At 37.6% G+C, this 18,732-nt stretch overlaps 1 protein-coding gene across 3 annotated transcripts in view; it reads left to right on the top strand.

The window, feature by feature from the left end:
- Positions 1 to 18,732, top strand: part of SLC36A4 (solute carrier family 36 member 4) — a 122,243-nt gene that overhangs the window by 31,698 nt on the left and 71,813 nt on the right. For all 3 annotated transcript variants that reach the window (XM_052812786.1, XM_052812787.1, XM_052812788.1), the window contains 2 exons: positions 1,564 to 1,791; positions 3,041 to 3,139. In XM_052812786.1, coding sequence (XP_052668746.1) covers positions 1,564 to 1,791; positions 3,041 to 3,139 — 327 coding nt within the window. The remainder of the gene's footprint in view (positions 1 to 1,563; positions 1,792 to 3,040; positions 3,140 to 18,732) is intronic.

Here is an 18,732-nt window from a genome sequence, read left to right as displayed (position 1 = left end):
CTTTCTGTGAGTTCAGTTCTATATTAAGTTTTAAGAAAGTGCTATAGGACTTGGTTGCCCAACAGTACTTAGGAGTCAGAGTATTGTCTTCAGTTGTTTTGTTATATATTCATAGAACCATAGGATGATTTAGGTTGGAAGGGACCTTAAAGATCATCCGGTTCCAACCCCCCTGCCATGGGCAGGGACACCTTCCACTAGACCCGGTTGCTCAAAGCCCCATCCAACCTGGCCTTGAACACTGCCAGGGATGGGGCATCCACAGCCTCTCTGGGCAACCTGTTCCAGTGCCTCACCACCCTCACAGTGAAGAACTTCTTCCTTGCATCTAATCTAAATCTACCCTCTTTCAGTTTAAAGCCATTACCCCTTGTCCTATCACTACATGCCCTTGTCAAAAGTCCTTCTCAGACCTTCTTGTAGGCCCCCTTTAGGTACTGGAAGGCCGCTATAAGTCCAGGATATTGATTTCCCATTTTTGTTTAAGCCTCTTTGTGCTATAAGGAACTTTTTTTTTTTTTTTTTTTTCTTCATTGTCTAGGTATCTTTTCATAGTCATCAAGCTAAAGGCTTTCTGCAGCATGACGGATTAAGCACAGTCATGTGCTGATTTGTAAGATGGTGAATGCAATGTAAGGGAAAAGGAAAGGATAAGCTCCTAGGGAAAAGGCATGATCGGATTTAAAACAAATGGATTTGAACTATTACCATTTTGCAGCAAGCAGAATAACCACCAGCTCTTGATGTTTTGATTGTGGTGTGCGCATAGCACAGAATATATTTCCACAAAACAAATTTTGGCAGTTATGGCCACATTAACATTTTTCCAAAAGAAGCAATGAGAGTTGTGAATAGTGCCAAACTCAGTTTTCTGAACTGCACCGTAGACAGCTATTGTAATGTTACGTAATAACACTTTTACATTGTGTACTATTGTTTATCTATAGGCATTAATTTATATCAATTTAATGGATACAGGACTCTCAACTTTCTCAGAGCTCATGGTTTTTAAAGTTGAGTTAACATTGATTAATAAAAGAGTAAAGAGTGAAAAATAAAATAATTTGAATTAAAAGAAAGAGTTCATATTCTAATATTATTTTGTATGTGTGCTGCTATGATGCACATGGCAAAGGCATAAGATTGTTAGGCACTGAACTCAGGTACAATAGCAGTTGGTCATCTAACCCCTTTATTCTCCTCAGGAAAATTAAAACTAATATTTAGGCCTAGATCTATCTGGCTTACATTAATTTTACCAAACTCTCTGTTTCTGAAAGGAATCTGATCTCAACTGCTCATGTGGATTTCCTCTTTAGTCATTGGTGGGGTAAAGACACTTTCAGGTCTTTCAGGTCCTGACTTCATCATCTGTCTTAAGGATGAAACACTTGCTAAAAGTGCCTTGTCTTCCCCTCTGCACCAAGAGTACAGGGATCCCCAAATGCCTGACACTCAGCAGGTAAAGCAGAGGGAAAAATTTTCCTATAGAAAAACACCGATGTGACCGTATACTCAGTGCTACCACTGTTCAACACGTTTTGTTTTTTTTTTTTTCTACAGGTCCATGAAGGATTCTTGGAAAACAAGACTACTCCCATAAATGTCAGTACCACCAGCAGTTCTTCTGAGAAAAGGAGTACTGATTTACGCATATATATGCTGTGTTTCCTGCCATTCATGATCCTCCTGGTCTTTATTCGTGACCTTAAGAACCTGTCCTTTCTTTCGTTGCTTGCCAATCTGTCCATGGCTGTCAGCCTGGTGATCATTTACCAGTATATTGTTAGAGTGAGTATAAAAAAAAGTTTATTATTTTTTTTTTTTTTTTTTTAGTGTGGCAAGTTGTATTTGTTGCATGTGGCAGTTGGTCTCTGATGGATGTATACTGACTGACAATTTCTGAAAGGCAGAATTATCTTGTATTTAATGGAGGCATCTTAATTTAAGGAGGTGCCTTAATACTTGAGACATGCTTTAAACCAGACTTTTACAGTACTTTTGAAAGAAAGGGTAATATTGCTGCACTTAATAAAAATATGTATTGTAACGTCTTGGAGTCCTTGAGTGGAAGAATATGTGAATTTTTATGGGTTGCACATAGAACTTGCAAGGTTTTAATCTGGGTCAATCTTTTTGTTGCAACACAAGAACAATTTCAACAGCAACATTTATTTCTAGTGTTTCTCCAGTACAGTCAGGAAAAATTTAAGACTTACCCGTTAAGAATACATATTACAGACTTCCATCTCCTGAGAAGTTGAATAGTTGCTGCATTTTCTGGGTTGCTGCTGTTTTTCATATTTGGAGGCATTCCATAATGGAAAAAAATCACATCTAGAAACCTCTACATTTTTCTTTCTTATGATTTTTGAAAAGTGATAAGTGATAGACACTGTTGCACACGGTGTAGATAAGTGGTGAGTGCCACTATTGTTTGAAAAAGCTTTCACATGAGTGTTGTGAGACAAGGGGGAAGTGGAGGATGGGGATGAAGGCAGAAAAGCCAGCAAGAGGTATTGGCTGGGCGAGGAGGCAGGAGAAGTTACACAGAAGAGATTGGGGGACATAGTCATTAATTGTTCTGCAGGAACTCAGCTTGTATTAAAAAGATTTTCTTTTACTGTCCCTTATGGTTACGAAGAATATTTGTCCAGTATGAAAGCAGATTAAAAAATGCAATACTCTGAGAATAGCATACGTTTGCAGAAGATTAAGCTTGAGGTGTGAGCTTTCCCTTTTGTTTTAATTGATGCTCACTCATATACACCAGTGTGATACTTTGAATGTGAGTATTTCTAGTGTCAGTAATATGAACCTGGAATAAATATATCTGCAACTGTCTGTGTGTGTGTGTGAAGACGGCTATAAATGTGTATATAAGACTAAGTTTGGGAGGAAAACCAGGGATTGCAAATAGCAATGTATACACCACTGTCAACACGTACTGAGTTTTCTCTCCTATAGCATAACACAACAATCAAAATTGTAGGAGCAGCTAATGTGCTTTACGTAGCACTGTTTTGCTTTGTTTCTTCAGGATATAGTAGATCCTCGAAAACTGCCTCCTGTGGTTGGCTGGAAGAAATACCCACTGTTTTTTGGGACTGCAATATTTGCTTTTGAAGGAATTGGTGTGGTAAGTGCTTTTTACTGACTTCAAAAAATCTGAGTCTGTGCTAGACGATGGGACACCCGGCAGTTTTACTCCTGCTGTTATTACTCCTGTTGTTATTTAGTTGTTTTTGTTGAAACAGTAATCTCCCATGTTGATATGAAAAGGGTTAATTTTTCTTGTCAAATGAGGCAAAAGTTGAGGACGCAACAACCCCTTCAAAGGGGAGTTTGGTGAATAATGATTGCTACTTGGGACACTTAGCACCTTCCCAAATTAAAAGAATGTCTTCAGTTCTAAATAGAGTGAGACAATACTGTAATAATAACTAGTATCATAATATGCTATATAATAATTTAATATTCAGCTAATAATATGATGATACTATAATTATAATGATTCAGCAGCTCAGTTTTAGGTGATGAGTGTGTAAAAATAGAAACCTATTCAGCATCCTTCTTTTCCTTTGGCATCACAGAGGACAGTCATTTATTAGAAATGTATTATTCTTCCTGCTTCAAACTTGTCTATAGATGTGACTTGACAGAGATGGAAATGGTAAGAAAAAGGATAGAAATTTAAGAATATTTTTTTAATTCATGGCCTTCTGACAATGAACCTCAGTTCCTCATTGTTTCCTGAAAGGTGTCAATTAAATAGATTTATCACTGAAAATTTGGGTTTTAAAAGTGGATCTTTTAAAATCTCTTACTCACTTTTTCCTGTTTCTAAGGGGTTTCTGATTGCATCTCACACTAACAAAGTTTGCAAGATAGCACTTTTGTTCCACATGGCATATTTTAATAATGTAGCCAAGGAGGCTTCTGGGAATGGTAGGTCATAATGTCTTTAAACTGTTGGGAAATTACTATATACGCTTTATTTGTTACTAATATAATTACGTACTTTAGCAAGTGTTACTGTATGCTTAAAACTAAAAAAACGCAACCCTAAAACCCAAACAAACAACACCTCCAATGTCCAAAAAAACCCCAACCAAACCAACCCCAAACCAGCATGCCATTAATCTGAAATGATTGTCATCAATGTAACACAGGAAAGTTTTCAAATCTTTTTCCTTTTCTGGAACTGTCAGCACTGCATTAAACCAGAATACACCCTGCTTCTGTGTTACCACTGCCAGAAGAGCTGAATAGGAAAACCTTTAACTCCTATTATGTTGCAAAAATGTGTCTTCACGCATGGGATATGTGGATCTAGTGACTGTGAGTCTCCATTTCTCAAACTGTTCTTGACTGTTTCTCAAACTGTGAACTGACTGATGCAGAGGTTTAGCTGCCATATTTCTGAGTGTATCTGGACATCTTCCCTTTTGTGATCTGGAAGTTCCGTCATAGAAGATCAGCCATTTGTCTGGGATTGTTTGATGCCTACAAGTCTTGGGCAAAAAACCCATGCTTAGTGAATCAGATTGCACTATACTAAGCTTGTTGCTCTTAAATTGTATATTCCATCTGGGACAGACTGCATTTACTGCGTGTGGGGAAATGCAAGTCACGTACAGTGGGTCTGATATGTATCCCAGTTGTATTAGATTTGCTCATGTACTGCCCAGCACGTGGGTGTGTATTTGTAGCCAGAAAATCCCAAATGAGAGTCCTGTGAGCCTCAGGAAAGTGTGGAAGGGTTCCCATTTGGTAGTAGTAGTTTATTGAATTATAGGTAGGGAATTGATGTATGGTAATTATTTTCTGCCACATTAGATGCCACATTAGACAGCTCCTTAAATTTCCATCAGCAGTAGGAACACTGACTTCTGATGTGAACCTTTAAAGAACTGCCCAGAGCATTGTGCTTGATTGAATCCCTGGCTGTTACTAATGACATCTTTAAGAACTCCAAACTTTTTTCCTTCTTTTATTCAAGAGCATATAATGTAGGGTTCATTTGAATTGTACCTTTAAAACATAAAAATATTGCTTGATATTTTTAGATAATAGCATTACACAGTTGCATATATTTCTGTATAGGCGGTCTCAATTTCTTACTTGATCGTAATTTACTCTTCAAAGGAAATGAGTGCATTTTAGTTTTTTCACTTTGTTACTGATATTTACAAACTAATTAGATGTTTATATTCATTATGGTTTGATATACTTTGTGTGTGTGTGTACATTACACAAGACCATTAAAATAATGCAGGTACCTTTACAAATTAAAATTATAGTAAAAGTGAAAATCTAGAGCTTAAAAGTTTCCTCTTTATATGTAAAATGATATTAATATGTCTTTGCCTCTTGGGGATATTTTGAACATTCATAATGTTTGCTGTGCATTCTTTGCTGTAGTTGCATGCACCATAGAGAAGATTTGAAGAAAAAAATTATTTTATGGATTTGAATAATCAGTACTAAATAAAGTTGTTTAAGCATGAAATAAAAAAGATGAGTGAAGCAGAGACACACATTTCCACTCTAAATAGTTAATATTTCATACAATTCTTGGTGATTGATTTAATTGGTAACTAGTTATTACAGCTCCATAAGTTACCATCATAGACTGAACTGTGATATATCTGTATGTGTGTTTGTGACCTCTTGCAAATATGAAGTGAAACAAATTTAAAATTCTTTCACTGAGATGTGAGCTAATGCGTTCCAATTCACATTACGATGCATTAAGAATATTCACATAGTCAGTTGCTCATTTGTGATAACCTGTTACCTCGTGTCTTAATCACTGTTTTTATATCCATGTGGTTGAATAGTTCCGGTAAGGAAAAGAAACCACACTATTGAATTAGATGACTCCTTAGTCTGCTCTTTCTGAGTGCCGGCACTCAAAATGGATTTCCCTAATCTTGGTCTTGATGTTAGAGACTTGATTTTAGATTTTATTCTGGAAAGTCTTACAAATAACACTTACTTCTGTGAAGCTATCTGAATATTACATTAAAAACAGAAGGCTTAAGGTCTTAATTTTATCAGAAAATTTGATTATGGTTGATTCATTTTATGCAATAAGTTAGCCTTAAACAGTTATGAGGCCTCATTTTTCCTTTTCCTTGATTCCAAACATTCTTTACGCTAATTCACACCGTACTCATCTGAGAGCTGCCAGATTACTGAATGTTATGAACAGGGACCGCAAATGAAATTCTGAGGTTTTTGGGCTGGTTAAGTCATCTTAAGCAGAACCTGACATGAAAGGAAAAATGCCCTTGGTGTGGTTTCTCTACCACCATTGTTCTGTTTAAAATGGTCTTTCCTGCTAGGAATATTTAATGATCAACAATTTGAGTGGAGGAATAAATGACCTATCAGGCACTGTATAAAACAGTACACCTTAGCCATAGCAGTCAGGAGGATTTATTTTCAAAGATACTTAATTGATTCTGTTTTTATTAACAGGGGAGTGGCTAATGTAGACAGAAAATAATTGGCAGTTCATAATGCCATGCTCAGTATGGAAACATCTGTTTTTCTGGTTTCTTTGAATCAAATAATTGGCTGCAGGGAAAATAGCACTGATTTTTTTCATCCTGTTGTTATAAAAAGGTTTTTATGTATTGATTTTTATATATTGATTTATTTTTCTGTGTTCTTTTAGTTCAGCACTTGTCATCACTTGAAGTATGACCATAGTTCTTCAGTAACTCTATTAAAATTAGTGAGACTAATTAAACAGAGGAGTCTAAAGTCCTGTTCACTTTGGGAAAAGTGATTCTGGAAGGTGCAGTGATTCAGCAGATTCCTAGTAGGATTTTCTTCTTGATCTTGAGAGAGCGTATTTCTCTTTTAGATGGTGTGTGTACAAACGTGGGTTTTGGTTAAAATCTGTCATTTAGTTTAAGACTGATTAGCTGTCCCTGTGTAAAAAGAAAATCAGCAGTATGGAAGTAATTTGGAGTATTGTTGCTTTGGCTATAGTCGATCTGTAGATAAATAGACTTTAAGAACTTTAATTTTACTAACTTGTGTCTGTAGTAACTCAAAGGAGGAAGGGTAGCTTATTTATAATTGAAATACAGAATCTCAAATAAACCAAGACAGTGCCTAGAAACTAGTACTTGTGTAATACTAAGAGCTAGTTAAACATTTCATCAGCCAGTGTTATAAAACTATTTTGAGATATTTTCATTAAAATAAAAATAATTAATGTGATGAAATGATTATATTAGTAAGATGATTTGAGCTGTTCATTTCTGCCTGCGAGATCAATCTAAACTCTTATTTGATGGCAGACTTGAACAATTTTGTCATTTTGGTAAAGTCCAGGCAAGTTGTTCGTTTGTTGCTACAACTACTACAGCAGAAATAAGGTTAGTGCTATCAAAGGGCTGATTAATGTTAATGCATGCTAAACTCTGAGTGATAGTTGTAACAGGATTAAAAAGTGCTGCAGTCTGTTGCTTGTGCTGTTCATTTCTTTGCTCCCTGTTTTGAGCTGTCTGTAGAAATGGGGTCACTGCTGACTGGTATAAGGTACCTGCTGCAAATTGTGAATGTCTTGGCAGCCAGGTGGTAATCATTGCTGTGTGCTAACAGCAGGAGTTGGCAGCAGGGTGTCCTGCTTTCAGCTGGGATAGAGTTAATTTTCTTTCTGGTAGCTAGTGTTATGTTTTGGTTCAGTACAAGAAGAATGTTGATAACACACTGATGTTCTCCTTTGTTGCTAAGTAGTGTTTAGACTAAGTGAAGGATTTTTCAGCTTCTCATGCCCAGCCAGTGAGAAGGCTGGAGGGGCACAAGAAGTTGGGAGGGGACACAGCCAGGGCAGCTGACCCAAACTGGCCAAAGGGGTATTCCATACCGTGTGACATCATGCCCAGTGTATAAACTGGGGGGAGTTGGCCTGGGGGGGATCGCTGCTTGGGACCTAACTGGGCATTGTTCAGCAAGTGGTGAGCAATTGCATTGTGCATCGCTTGTTTTGCATATTCCAATCCTTTTATTATTATTGTCATTTTATTATTGTTACTGTTATCATTATTAGTTTCTTCCTATCTGTTCTATTAAATTGTTCTTATCTCAACCCATGAGTTTTACCTTTTTTTTTTTTTTTTTTTTTTTTTTTTCAATTCTCTCCCCCATCCCACTGGCTGGGGCGGGAGTGAGTGAGCAGCTGCGTGGTGCTTAGTTGCTGGCTGGGGTTAAACCATGACACAGGGGTACCCAGTGATCCCTTAATACTGAGTTAGCAAACAGCAACTGAGAGCTCAGTACTGCCAGTCTGGTGGCTATCATTCATAGTGTTTAGAGTTGATTTGGGATTTCAACACTAGACAATAATATGTTGATTAGGAGATGATTGATTAGGCCTCAAGTTGCACCAGGGGAGGTTTAAATCGGTTATTAGGAAAAATTTCTTTACTGAAAGGGTTGTCAGGCACTGGAACAGGCTGCTGAGGGAAGTGGTGGTGTCACCGTCCCTGGAGGTATTCAGAAAGCACGTAGACAAGGCACTTCAGGACATGGTTTAGTGGGCATGGTTGACGGTTGGACTCGGTGATCCTGAAGGTCTTTTCCAACCTAAACGATTCTATGATTCTATGAAGAAAATGTATATTCAGCCCTCAGTGGACCTTTTTGAGTACAAGGCTCTGCTGGGGATGGGAGAATCTGCAGCTGCTTCTTTCCCTTTGTGCTTTAGCTTCTCTCTGTCTGTGGGTTCCCTGTGCCAAATGATGCTACCTGGCAAGTCATGGGGTTGGTGTTCAGGCCTGAACAGAAGAGAGTACCAACACTAATTCTTGAATACAGGAGCTGGAGGTGGTATTATGCAGTGAATGTGTCTTTCACAGAACATGTAATGTTATTCTGTAAGAACCATGTTCAAGAGCTTCTTTCATATTCCAAAGGTGAGTAGGTCTGTTTTTATAGTGAATGTGAGGTTTTTGTTAGTGAATTAAAAAGTAACTTCAGATTGTGCTCCTGAGTGTGCCCAAAATATAGTAAAACCTCTTGAACATACTTTTCAGAATAGTGTAAAACCAAAGCCATCAGGCTTGGATATGTCTGTAGCATTACCATGTGCAGGTAATAGCTTTGCATAATGTTATGTTTATATAATAGCAGTTACACTTAATATTTTGCGGTGAAATTCTTGTCGGCTTTCTCGTTCGAGGTATAAAAGCCAAATCCAAATGTGGAAGTGATATTTTAGTATAAGCTTCAGGGGGAACGAGGATGAAATAGATGTGTAACGTTTAAACAAGAAAGATAATTTTTCTTCTCTATTACATATAAATATGCTAAGTTAAGTATGGTTTGTACAATTAAGTATGGGGTTTTTTCCCTGTTGAGTGCTGCAGACTGATTAGCCTAGCAATGAGAAAATGTTACTTTCCAATGTTAATTTTAGGTTTGGAAAATAAGGCTTCCGATATTTTAGCCTATTACTTGAAGATGTCTGTTCAAACTGCTTTTGAACTTGGCTATCACAGTTTCGCAGTAGAAGGTAGGGTGGTATTTGTATACCAAAAGGCAGGCTCTGGAATCACATTAGGGAGCAGCTAACCAATTCCAGGAGATTTAAAAAAGAGAGAACTAAGTGGATTATAATTTTAAAATGTCGTTATTTGGATTTTGAAAGTGATGCAGATGAGCTTGCTAGGTCTGTGGCTTTGAGATAAAAGCCTCTCATTGTCAAAAATTCTTTCACCAGATTCGTATTATCCTTTAAAAAAATTAATGAAACCCAATGGCACTCTTCTGTTGTCTTTAAGACCAGACTGGATTTGTCAGAAACAGACATTTAACAGGTAACAAGACATCATCTAAATCTGCTTGGGGTATCTCTGGGCCGGGGTGTATCAGTTTCATTGGCATTCTTTTGAGATAGTGCAAAGGCTTGTATCATCAAAATACAAAAGGTGGGAGTTGTCAGAGGATGTTTTTGCATTTAGGTGACTGAATTTGATGACTACGGAGATGACCTACTGCTAAATGTACATGGTAAACGTAGACTTTAAATGTCATATCAGCAACAGGCGTGTTACAGCTAGTGTGCAAAATCACATCGTTTGGATGTCTTCTGAAGATGATTAATGTAAGAGAGGAGGAGAAAGATTATGGGCCAATGTGTAGAAACAGAGAATGTTATTAGATGTAGCAGATTTAAAAAAAAATGTTGTATGAGAAACTGTAAAAAAATTCATCATCTGCCTTATTCAGCTGAATGTTGATAAAATCTCAAGCAACTTGGTATTACCTCTTTATCAAGTTAAATATTCCTTACTGATATCCTGCACTTCCTGAGTATGGAGAAACTTCCTTTTACCCTGGAGAACCATTTGTTTGTGCATATTCTAACTTTAATACTTCTTATATTTATGGCAAATCTTACTAACACAGACTCATGAGTATAACTTTCTTTCAGGCAGTATCCCATACCTGATGCTTGCAACATTCAAATGTTTCTTTTTCCATAGAAAACCTAAGATACACATGCTTTTACACAAAGAGGAAACTAAGGCATTTAAGTTTACTGCTTGCTTGCCTGAAACGTTTCTTTATCATTATGTGATTCAGTGACTTTGGAGAAATGGGAAAATAGCAAGAGTGACAGTGTGCCAAGCTGTCATGTGTTCTGCTTTGCCAGCTTGAGCCAGGTAGTTTTTGGGGTCTGATACACCTGGCTTCAGTGAGGCACAAAAGCTAATTCTTCTGTTTAAATGTGACCCTGTCTTGGAAAACTTGTCTGAAGTATACGTGCAGTAGAGCCAGAGTGAAACACATACTTCTTATACTAACTATATGTATAATTAAACAGCATAGTTAAATAATTTCAGGTAGAAATATTTTATGTAGTTACTTTGCTTTTTTGGTGTCAGATTTTTTCGTTCCCCCCCGGCCCATCATCCTGTAATCCTTCTAAGCTGTTGCCATTTTGCACTTACTTGTAATGGTCTCAGGTAAGATTTCCTCCTGCTTTCCAATATGTTCTGAGTGAGTACGTGTCTGCAGTGTATGGAATTGTCTAAGTAATATTTAAATACGAGTCTTCATTATATGGCAAACTTTTTGAATATAGCTGCGAAGATGCAAAAATATTAGTAACTTTTCCTGGGGAGAGCAGGTAACTAGAATGAATGCTTGCATCCTTAGTTTTAGACTTTCATATCTGTCCTTTAATTAGCAGCATCTTAACTTTACCATCTATAATAGTTTTCTTCCCCACTCTCTGAACAGCCTTTTCATTGATGAAGGTGGCATTGCAGTGTGTGTGCATGTGTGTGTGTATATATATTGATAAATAAAATGTAAGTTCTAGTTTACCTCCTAAATATTTTGTGAACATATTTATTTTCTAAATTAAATCTACTGCAAGTCGTACAGTAATTTACATTTATTGGATCAAACATGATGGAGACAAGTTTTTAAAAAAAAAAGCAATTTTATTGTATGGCTCAAAATACTAGCTATTAATAGACCTATGATTTTGTCAAAGGACTTTTAAACTCAGTAGAGTTATTCTTGGATGTTCACTGAAGAATAGTGTTCCTAAACTAAAAAATTTTTATGAATACATGTTCCCCCACATTTGAAAGAGCCCTAATCATCCAATGTTGAACACTTCTGCAAGCATCAGTTGTGGCTCCCTAATAAACACTGTGGCTTAAAAATCATATCAATTTGTCAAGAGCAGCAGAAAAACAAATCCTAAAGGAAATGGGAGAGGCGGAAAGGAAAATTGTTGTCACGGTGAAGGCATTTAAAATAAGAAGATTGTAATAGGAAGTGGTATGTTTTGTATTCTTCAGCTTGTCTTTGTTGTGTATTCTTCAACTTGTCTTGTACTCGAGCTGTTTTGAGTGCTTCACGGATGGAAGCGATGAGTGGTTTAGCTGTCAAGGTGCCATGCTCTCTTGTCAAATGGAAGTGTATGAAACTTTCTGTTCCTCTAAGAAAAGCAAATACAATAATCAATGTCTTCCCTCCCCTCTATTTTTGGATGGATTGATTTTTTTTTTCAGAATAGGATGGTTATTTCTTTCAGTGATGGTCATGTTAAAATGTAAGATGTGAATACAAACCCCTTTCTATTGCTAGGCTTCCTATGTTGGGGTCTTGTTGGTTTTTAACTGTCTTGGTCCAGGAGTGTGCATGGCTGTTTTCAATGTTCCTTGTCCCAGGATAGAGAAATTTCTGTATTTGGAGTTGTAAAGCTTTGTAGGATCCTTAATCCTGTTTATTTCCTGTGATACTCATTAATCCTGATGGAAAATACTGTAATTTATTTTTTCACTTCTGCAGTCATGGAGTTTGCTCAGCCCCATGCAGGACCTTGCGATATATGTATAATTTGTCCCATGCCGCTTTAGAAGCTAAAGCAACATATGGGTGAAAGAGCATTTTTGATGAAAAGTCAGAAGACCTTTTGGGAAGAATTTCTTTTTTTAAACCATTTGCTTTGAAACGGATTAAATTTCATAGGTGGTTTGGCTCCTGCCTACAAAGAAGCAGATATGGATAGGTGAGAACTTTGTGATCATTATAACTTATTTTAAGGTGATTAAAATTTGATGTGGGTTTGATCCTTGGCTGGCATAAAGGTTTAAGTGCCATTGCAGCTTTGGGAAACTTAATTTTTAACTCATGAGCCAGAAAGAGTCCAGAAATACTTGGTCATGTACTATACCTTGATGTATTATTGCAGTAGGTTGAAATACACTCTCCAGCAACACTTGTGTTTCTAACTCATATTTTTGTTTATTACTTATCTTGTAGAAATTTTGAGAGTAGCGTAAATTATAGAGGACATGTTAGAATACAGTATTGTATAGTCTGTAGGCTACAGTTCCAAATGCAGTGGGGCGGGAGGGAGTAAAACTAAAGAGTGTAGCTGGAACTGATTAATTAATTAGGAACATAATTTTCTATTGATATATATGTTTTGTTGGATAAAATTGCATATTAATATAAATGACAGCAAAGCATATAACACTTCAACAATTTTGACAGGACAAATGTTTTAAAATATTAGTGACAGAACTAATGCTGCTTTTTAGTTTTTGGTTTGCATTGTAGGGAAGTATTTCAGATTTCATTCATGAATAAAGTCGGATAAGACATGATAGTACACAAACTTGCATAGATTCTGTTAAATTTCAGAGCAAGCTAAAGATTAAATAAATGTCATAATGGAGTGGTAAATAAGCTCTTAAGCATAAAAAAGTAAAAAGGAAAAAAGACCCTCTGCAGAAAATGCCAGGTTCAGGTGATAAGCTAAGTAGGATTTATATAAATCCTTTAAGCACTGTTAAATCAAGGCCATCAAAATTGGGCAACAGATTTTTTTTTTTTTTTTTTTTTTTTTTTTTCAGAAGGTAGTGGTCTGTAATGAGAACTCAGCTTCTGGATTTATTTATTTTGTATAAACCTTTCACTAAAAATTGATGTACAGTCACTACTTGGCTTGTGTCTTTCCTACCCTTTTATTTGCAGTCATGAGGGATCTGTTAAGGAAAACTAGATTGTTTATTGCACTTATTCCAAAATAGCGATGTTCTGTATCTTCCTCAAGAGGCTGAGCTTTAAAAATCTATCTAAAAGTTATGGAATAAAAGCTTGTTGCTCAAAATATTGCATAAGACTTTTTCTGTACAGTGAAAGAGGAGATGGACAAGGACAGGCAAGAAGAACATAGCAATGTAATAATGACGTATGTTATGATCATTGTTTTACTTGGAGAAACCATACTTTTTCTGCAGGCAGTTCCCCAGTATGCTGTAGGGTTGTAGATCTATCTTTCAGTGAACAAATGAATTCACTGGTACCTTCTGCAGACAAGAAGGAATGGGCCAGGCCTGGGCTCTGTTGGTTTGCTGAGGACAGGGAGGTGATCGTCCCCCTGTACTGGGCACTGGTGAGGCCGCACCTCGAGTCCTGTGTTCAGTTTTGGGCCCCTCACTGCAGGAAAGACATGGAGGTGCTGGAGCGTGTCCAGAGGAGGGCAACCAAGTTGGTGAGGGGCCTGGAGCACAAGTCTTCTGAGGAGCGGCTGAGGGATCTGGGGTTGTTCAGTCTAGAAAAGAGGCGGCTGAGGGGAGACCTTATCGCTCTCTACAACTACCTGAAAGGGGGTTGTAGTGAGGTGGGTGTTGGTCTCTTCTGTCAGGTGTCTGGAGATAGGACAAGAGGAAATGGCCTCAAGTTGAGGCAAGGAAAGTTTAGGTTAGATATTAGGAAAAATTTTTTTACTGAGAGGGTTGTCAAACATTGGAATGGGCTGCCCAGGGAAGTGGTTGAGTCACCATCCCTGGAGGTATTCAAAAAGCGAGTGGACAGGGTACTCCAGGGCATGGTTTAGGGGGCATGGTTAATGGTTGGACTCGATGATCTTGAAGGTCTTTTCCAACCGAAATGATTCTATGATTCTATGATTCAGTCTTCTGTCTTTGGGGGTTAGGTAGTATAATTTATGTTTACGTACCTTGAATACCTTCGATATCAGCTTCCTCAGCTTTTTTGCTTTGAATGAACAGAGCTTTATTTTGTTGCAGTAGGACATGATTATAGATGGATTTTGTTTTTTTCTGAGTAAATGTTGATAAATATATCTAAATTTCCAAAATTCTTGAGTTGTCTGTACCTTAAACTAATCAAAACATCTGTATAGCTGTCTCTTCTACCTGAAAAACTTATTTTAAAAGTGTAAGGGATGGAGTTTTGCTTCATTCTTGCCATTTTAGTGGTATTTCCTGAAAAAGGGAAAGATGACCATATGTATTTAAACATTAAGCATGTCTGCTATTAAGTTATTCATTACAAGATTAGTTTTTAGTGGCCATGACAATTAAATCACAGTTTATCTAATTATCTGCAGGCTGAATTCTCTTGTAGTTTTTTTTGGTCCAGTCCTATAAAATATACAGTTGAGTTAAAATTAGACAGTCCCCTGCAGCTTAGCTGTAGAAAGGCTGACTGTAGCAGGATATTCAAGGCAAGGAATGAGGAGACAGTGGTATTGCTGGGAGAAGTTTATACCTACTTCATGCAGCTTGAAATGAAAGGGAAGATACTTTGCATAATGGATGATGGTAGATTAGCTAGGTTATTTCAAGGATTCAATTATGCTTCTTTGCCAGTAAATTATGGGTACTTTTGAGTTTATTTGGTGGATGAAAGGAAGATGGATTATGCTTGTTTTGTAAATTAAGAACCCAAAGGTTGATAGTTACTAAAGGAATAAAGTATTAAGTTTCAAGGAAGGTAATAGTAGTGACATGTGCCAGTGTCTCAAAAATGATAGGAAGATCTCTGTGAAGCAGGTGACAGAGAAAAAGATGGAGAACTTATTCTACTGAGGAGGGAGAAAAATGATGGAGAATGAGAAATTATTAAAAGGATCAGTTTTGTTTAAAATATCTGATTTCATAGGTGTTTAGGGCTATGACAGAGGACTAGTGTGAACTGGGGTCGAAAGAGCATGAAGCAGAGCATGGAAATCAGAAGCAGGGAAAAGACCCATTAAAAAAAAAGTTTAAAGAAAAAAAAAGATCTTTGAAACTCTGAAACTAAACTCATCTCCTGGATCTCACGGTTCTCTCACCTCCAGCATTCTGCCCTCGGTGACCTTGCTTGGGAGAGAAGATTATTCCCTAACGTTTTCCGTGATCATAGTATTTCCCATCACTAGGTTGTGCAGTGGCTGTATATGTGGTGATAAGTTATAGGTCTGAAGAGTGTGGGAGGTGTTGGACTAGATTAATGATACTGCCTCTTATAGCAGAAATGGTTGTCTGAACACGGGTAGAGCAATGTCAGAGCTTTAGTGAGAGATACTGGATTGATGCAACATCCCTTTTGAAAGAAGATGTTATGATGCAAGTATTGGACAGAGAGAGAGAATCAGAGGTGTGGGTTTTGTGTGTTTGTTTTTTTTTCCTTTCAAAGCTATTCAATCATCCAGGTAGGGTGTTAGCTTTTTAAAAAAATAATTTAAAAGAATAGAAGAGTGAAATTAATTTCTGGCACCAGAAAAAAGGACAAGAAAGCATGTTCAGCTTCAGTGTTCGAAAAAGGAAGCACTAAAACCCAAACTAAAAAGTATTTGTGAAAAGAACCTTATCTCTTTTGCATTCAGTTAAAATGTTAGGTTTTCTGAAGTCATTGCAACAGGGACTATACAGGGACTGGAAAGAAATTTAGAGTGAAAATCTATCCAGCAGCTGCCCAACAGTGACATAGTGTCAGAACAAGCACTGGCTCACATCATACCTCCCATCAGCCTGTCTGCTTACGAACACTTCACGGATCTTTTGGATCCTGATGGAATTTAACAGCTTAGGGAGCAGGGAGTTTGTGTAATGTATGTGTAATTGGTTGTTACCTGGCTTCATGTTAATCCTGTGAGGTATAGAACTTTTCAGCTTGTCTGGAATAGGTGATACTGGATACTGTATAAAACCTGGCTCAAGTTCTTTGCATAATTTCGTTGGGGATCAGTTCTACCAAGGGAAGCATCTCCTGCAGTGACAGCAACTGTCTCAAAATGCCTACTGCTGCCCAGAGAGAGTGCCTGAACCTGGGTAGGCTTGCCGCTGAGGCTGGGAAGGGACACTCTCGCCTGGACTGAGTGATGCAGGAAAGGCTGCATTAGGATCCTCATCTGCTCAGTCTGGAGGCGGATCTAGTCCTGATACTAACTCAAATTAACATTTTTAAATATAATTTCAAGATCTAAGTATGTTAATGTGTTTTCAGCTAACAGTATTATTATCCTATATTTCTTTTTGCCTATCTTTTCCTTAAATTCACTATAAATGAAGGTTGTAATGTTAAAGTGAGGTTGATGATGTGGGAACACACGTTTGGATGTAGTATGTTTTGTTTTGACCTACTCATTAGTGGGCATGAAGTGACATTATTGAGTTTAATGAGTAAACTTGATTTAATGGGTAGTTAAAAAGCAAGAGTTAGTATGCTTAAGAGAATTGTCCTATAATGTTTTTAAATTGCTTTTTTATTTTTTTAAATTAAGTCTTTGTTTTCTTGGAGAAACGTGGGTCTTCAGACTGCCTGGGTTTAAGTGCAAAAGATAAAAAACTGCAGTACAGGTAGAAATTTTAAAAAAATTATATTTGAATGCTTCGTCTGGACTCAGGAACATTGAACAATATGTATCACTGGTCCTTTGTTTTCCTTTATGAACTAAGTTTCAGATGGACAATTATATGATAATCTTGTCTGCCTGTAAAAAGAAGTTTGTTAAAATGTAAAAAGATTAAAAACTAAAAAATAAAATATAAACAGCTGCTAAGAATAGAATAGAGCAATAGCTGTAGGTTGCCTGTGAGGAATTGTAAATGGTACTTGCTCTTTATTTTATTGATTTCACATTACTTCAATTCACATATTGATGTCTAGATTGAATTTCTCCTCATAATCACTTTTTCAATTTTTTCACATACGGCCTATGAGAAATCATAGCATCTTGCTGGAGGTAGCAATGTTTGTCCATAGAACCACAGAAGAATTAAGTTTGAAAAGACCTCTGGAGGTGGTCAAGTCCAAACTGCTGCTCAAAAAAAGGTCTACTTTCAGCCGGATTAGTTTCCTCGGGACCCTATCCAGCTGAGCTATGAAACTATCTGAGAATGGAGGCTCTACAATCTCTCTTGGTAGCCTGTCCCAGCAATTAGCTGTCCTATTTATAAAATTATTTTTCCTTATGTCCAGCTGAAAATTCCACTTGTTGCAACTAGTGACTGTTTCTTCTCATTGTTTGACAGCGCACCTCTTGGAAATTGGCTCGGTCTTCTCTGCAAGCCTTCTCTTCCTTTGGTTAGCTGAAGGCTTCAAGGAGATTCCCTGCCCTAGTCTTCTCTTCGGGATGAGTTAACTCAGCTCTCAGCCTCTCATGTGCTCCAGCCTGCTAGCCACCTTGACCTCCCTCAGCTGGACTTCCCCCATATATCAATGTCTGTCTTGTACTGGGTGACCAAAACTGGATGTGGTATCCAGGTGCAGTTTCTCAAGTGCCACAGAGAGGAACAATCACTTTCTTTGACTTGCTGCCTATTTGCTTGCTGGTGTAGCCCATGTGAACACACAGCCTGCATAAAGGTGGGCTGCTGACTCATGTTCAACTTCTTGTCTATCAGGATGCCCAGGTCCCTTTCTGCAGAACTGCTCCCTAGCATGACAGTTCTCAGCTTCTACTTCTGCATGGCATTACTCTGTCCAGTGTTGAGGACTGTGCTTTTCTCTTTGTTGAGCTTCATGAGGTTTCTCTCAGCCAAGTCCTCCAGCTTGTTGACAACCCTCAGAACTGAGTCTCTACTTTCTTTTGTACCAACTACTATGCCCAACTTAATGTCGTTTCCCAACATGCTAAGGGTATGTTCTGTCCCATCATCGAGGTCCTTAAGGATATTAATCAGGATCATCCCTACGATCAACCCTGCAGGAGCAACATAAGTAACCAGTCTTCAGTTGAACTCAGTACCCATTGACTCCTCTAGTCCAGACTGTTTTTCACCCAACTTGGAATACTGCCATCCAGTCCCCATCTCTCCACTATGGTTACAAAGGATGCTGTGGGATCCTGCATGGATAGCCTTGCTCAGTTAAAGTAAATGACATCCCCTGTTTTCCCCTTCTCCATAGAGCCAATCTTTTCATTAGAAAGGGCCATGAGATTGGCTAAGT

Source organism: Harpia harpyja, chromosome 17, assembly GCF_026419915.1.
Source record: "Harpia harpyja isolate bHarHar1 chromosome 17, bHarHar1 primary haplotype, whole genome shotgun sequence".
NCBI lineage: Eukaryota > Metazoa > Chordata > Aves > Accipitriformes > Accipitridae > Harpia > Harpia harpyja.
The sequence above is the reverse complement of the archived record's forward strand: the minus strand, read 5'-3'. Positions and strand labels throughout refer to the sequence as shown.